The sequence below is a fragment of the Nicotiana tomentosiformis genome, chromosome 6 (assembly GCF_000390325.3).
Source record: "Nicotiana tomentosiformis chromosome 6, ASM39032v3, whole genome shotgun sequence".
Lineage (NCBI taxonomy): Eukaryota > Viridiplantae > Streptophyta > Magnoliopsida > Solanales > Solanaceae > Nicotiana > Nicotiana tomentosiformis.
The window spans coordinates 19,631,114-19,634,918 of record NC_090817.1 but is presented as its reverse complement, the minus strand read 5'-3'; the positions used below and the strand labels follow the sequence as shown (position 1 = coordinate 19,634,918).

Here is a 3,805-nt window from a genome sequence, read left to right as displayed (position 1 = left end):
GATTTTTTTTTTTCCAGGGTGTTACATTTTCCATCACCTATCATAACTGAATCTGAACCTTTGAACAAAGTAGAGTTGTTTAGATTACCTGTTGTATGTACCATATGGTGAGTTGCTCCGGAATCCATGTTGAGATTGTTGTCTGATGGCTCATTGATTGTTAAGGCCGAAAGTCCCTGTGGTGTTTCTTGTTGGGATTGATAAGAATAATCCCACCTATAAAAACAAGAGACCGCTGTGTGATTGTTTCTTTGACAGATTTGGCATGGATTTGTTTATGACAGAAAGCTTTTCTGGTTGTTTATCGGAAAACTAGATTGTCTTGCAGGTGTGTAGTTATTGAACTTAGGTCCGTACTGACCTCCCCCTCTAAAGGAGTTTCCTCTGCCTCGACCAAATGATCCTTGTGTCTTCTGAACTTGAAAAGCCATGGCATGATCAACATGATCTTTCTCACTATCTTCTTCTCTCATATCATATCCTCTTAGTGCATTGACAAACTGTGGAAAGGTTGGATATGGAGGTTTGCCCAACATAATTGTCCTCAAAGTTTTGTATTTGTTTCCAAGATCCTTAGCAAAGTTTATAACTTTACTATCTTCCTCCAAAGGTTTGTGTATAGCAGTGAGGCTGTCACAAATTCCCTTGAATTCTTTTATATACTCATCCACAGTTTTTTACCCCATTTTAATACTCTGAATTTGTTGCTTCAATTGAAATTCTTTATCTTTGCTAGCTTGTAGGTAATTATCCTCAAGACTTTGCCAAATTTTCTTGGCCGAAGTGCATCCAATAATGAGGAACATTGATTCTTCTGTCATAGTTCCAGTTAGCGAACTTCTAATTAAGGCATCTCTTTCTTCCCATTCTAGAAACTTTGGGTTGGGGTTTTCTTCCTCCTTTTCGTTCATCACAACTGCCGGTGGTAGATCTTTCACTATAATGTTGCCAACTTTTAGGGCCTGCATCAATTGTATTATTTGGGTTTTCCAAACTAGGTAGTTTGAGGATTTTAATTTTATGGGACATATGGAAATGAGTTGATGAAGAGAGGCTGCTGAGAGAGAGAGAGAGAGAGTGGATGTTGATGTACTTGAAGCGTGGATTAGGGTTTAGGATTAATTTTGGTTAGAACTAAAGCTCCGATACCATGAAGAATTTACATAAATTGAAGGGCTAAATTGCAGGCAGCGTATTATCTTTTCCCTTACCTCTATTCTCCAACTTTATCTCTATTTATACACATAGCTAATCTGCTGAAATATACTCAATTACTAACTCTATAACCATACAACTTCTACCTTCTACACAGATTAGGACTTTAACTCCACGTTTTCAAACTCCTTCATGGACATGAAATTTGATTCCTTTCTCAACTCACTTTCAAGCACCGTTTGCAAAAGGCTTCGAAGACATTTCCTTGTAAATGCCCACTAAGAACTTCCAATGGATTACGTCAATTTTGCACTACGTGAAATGATAAAATAAAAAATGTTTGAAGACAAATGGCTTACTCCATTCATATCACCACTTAGTCCCTAAAGCCTACAAAATAAATGGAGGTAGTAACACTACTAAAAATCTGCTAAAAACCGACCAACTATTTTCAACCAACGTTGGTCGGTCAAAGAATGTGACCAAAAACCGTCCAGGTTGGACGCAAACTGGGGAAAAAAATATTTATATTTTTTTAAAACAAAATACCGACCAACGTTGGTCGGTAAATTGGTCAATAGCTGGTCAGACAAGAAAATTTTGGATTACCGACCAACGTTGGTCGGTAATTTGGATCCAATTTTTTAAATTTTAATAATTATTTTATTATTCTTAAATATTTTATAATATTTAAGAATTTATATTTAAAATTACCGACCAACGTTGGTCGGTTAAAGATTTTAAATTTAAAAAAAAAACCGACCAAAGTTGGTCGGTTTTTGGTCAAACGGTCAGCACTTAATGTACCGACCAAAATTACCGACCAACTTTGGTCGGTAATTCTAAAATCAGAGAAGTGAAAAATGGGGGAAACCCCCATTTCTCTAAAAAAAATCCCTCTTCTTCCTTCCCTTCTCTCCTTCTCCCAGCCCCTCCCCCTCACCGCCCAGGCCTCCCCTCGCCGTCGCCGCGCCATCGCCGTCGCCTCTGCCACTGCCACTGCCGCCCCTCGATCTCCTTCTCCATCTCCTACAAATTCTAGGTTTGAATTACAACCCATTTATTTATTATTTCCAGGTTTTGTTAATTAGTTATGAATTAGTTTCAATTGATTAGTATTTTAATTATTTGAACATTGCATTTTATTAAGGATTAGGGTTTAGGTCTTGTTTTAATTAGTTTTGTTAATTAGTTTTATTAACTAATTAGTTTTGTTAATTAGTCAATTATTTATGAATTAGTTTAGTTTAGGGTATGGGTTGAATTTCTTTAGTTTAGTTAGTTTATGTTTAAACTCGTAGGATATGAATTGAAATTTTAGTTTTTAGGATTTGTTCTTGTGAATTGAACTTTTAGGATATGATTTGAACTTTTAAGATATGAATTGGACCTTTTGGATATGAATTGAACTTTTAGGATATAAATTGGTGTAATTAGGAAAAAATAATTATCTTGAATTAACTAAAAAAGATATAATTAATTTATAATTGTAGAATAAATTAATTTATTCTTGTTTTATTTGTATAGATGGAACATCGTACTTGGATGTACAATAGAAATTATCCTAATCGGCGGGGATTGCGGGAGGATTTTGTAGAAGGGGTTGATGACTTTATTAGACATGCAATGTCACTTCCACCATACCAAAGTGAAGGAGTAATTAGGTGCCCTTGTGTCAGGTGCGATTGTATGAAGTTTAAAAAATCGGAGGAAGTTAAGCTTCATCTTTATAGGAAGGGGTTTATAGAGAATTACTTTGTGTGGACTAATCATGGAGAGATCGATGGTAGCCGTGGGATATTTCATAACATGGTTGTTGGTGAAAGTAGTAGGTCGGTGGAGAATACAAATCTTGATTCTAGAATTCAGGATATGGTTGCGGATGCTTTTGGGGGTGAGCCCAATGAAAATGTTGAACAAACTCCTAATGATGACGCAAAACATTTTTATGAACAGTTAGAGGAAGCTAGTCGTCCACTACGTGAAGGAAGTCCGCACTCTGAGCTGTCTGTTGCAGTTAGATTACTAAGTATCAAATCTAATTGGAATATTTCTCAAGCAGCCATGGACTGTTTCATTGACCTTATGAGTGAACTAGTTGACCCTAATATCAACTTACCTGGTGATTTCTATAAGGCGAAGAGATTGGTTTCTAAGTTAGGACTTTCGTCAATGAGAATTGATTGTTGTGAAGATGGTTGCATGTTATATTATAAAGATGATGCAACTTTAGACAGTTGTAAATTTTGCGAAAAGCCTCGTTTCAAGAGGCTTTCCAGCGGGAATATGGTCGCTGTCAAGGCAATGCATTATTTACCTCTTATACCTAGGTTAAAGAGGTTATATGCGTCGATGAGTTCTGCTCCTCATATGAGATGGCATTTTGAAAATAGAAGACCATCTGGTATTATGTGTCATCCTTCAGATGGAGAAGCTTGGAAGCACTTTGATAAGACATATCCAGATTTTGCTAGTGAACCAAGGAACATTCGGTTAGGTCTGTGTGCCGATGGCTTCACGCCTTTTTCTATATCTGCGACACCATATTCATGTTGGCCTGTCTTTCTTACACCTTATAATCTACCACCTGAGTTGTGTATGACTAGTCCATATATATTCTTAAATTGTATTATCCCCGGTCCACGTAATC

General features: G+C 36.5%; 1 protein-coding gene across 1 annotated transcript; it reads right to left on the bottom strand.

Moving 5' to 3' along the window:
* Nucleotides 1-275: 275 nt before the first annotated feature.
* LOC138893646 (uncharacterized) lies at nucleotides 276-968 on the bottom strand. Its single transcript, XM_070178293.1, has 2 exons — nucleotides 682-968; nucleotides 276-630 (listed from the first exon to the last, which is right to left on the bottom strand). Exons 1-2 carry the CDS (start codon nucleotides 966-968, stop codon nucleotides 276-278), a joined length of 642 nt encoding a protein of 213 aa, XP_070034394.1.
* Nucleotides 969-3,805: the final 2,837 nt, after the last annotated feature.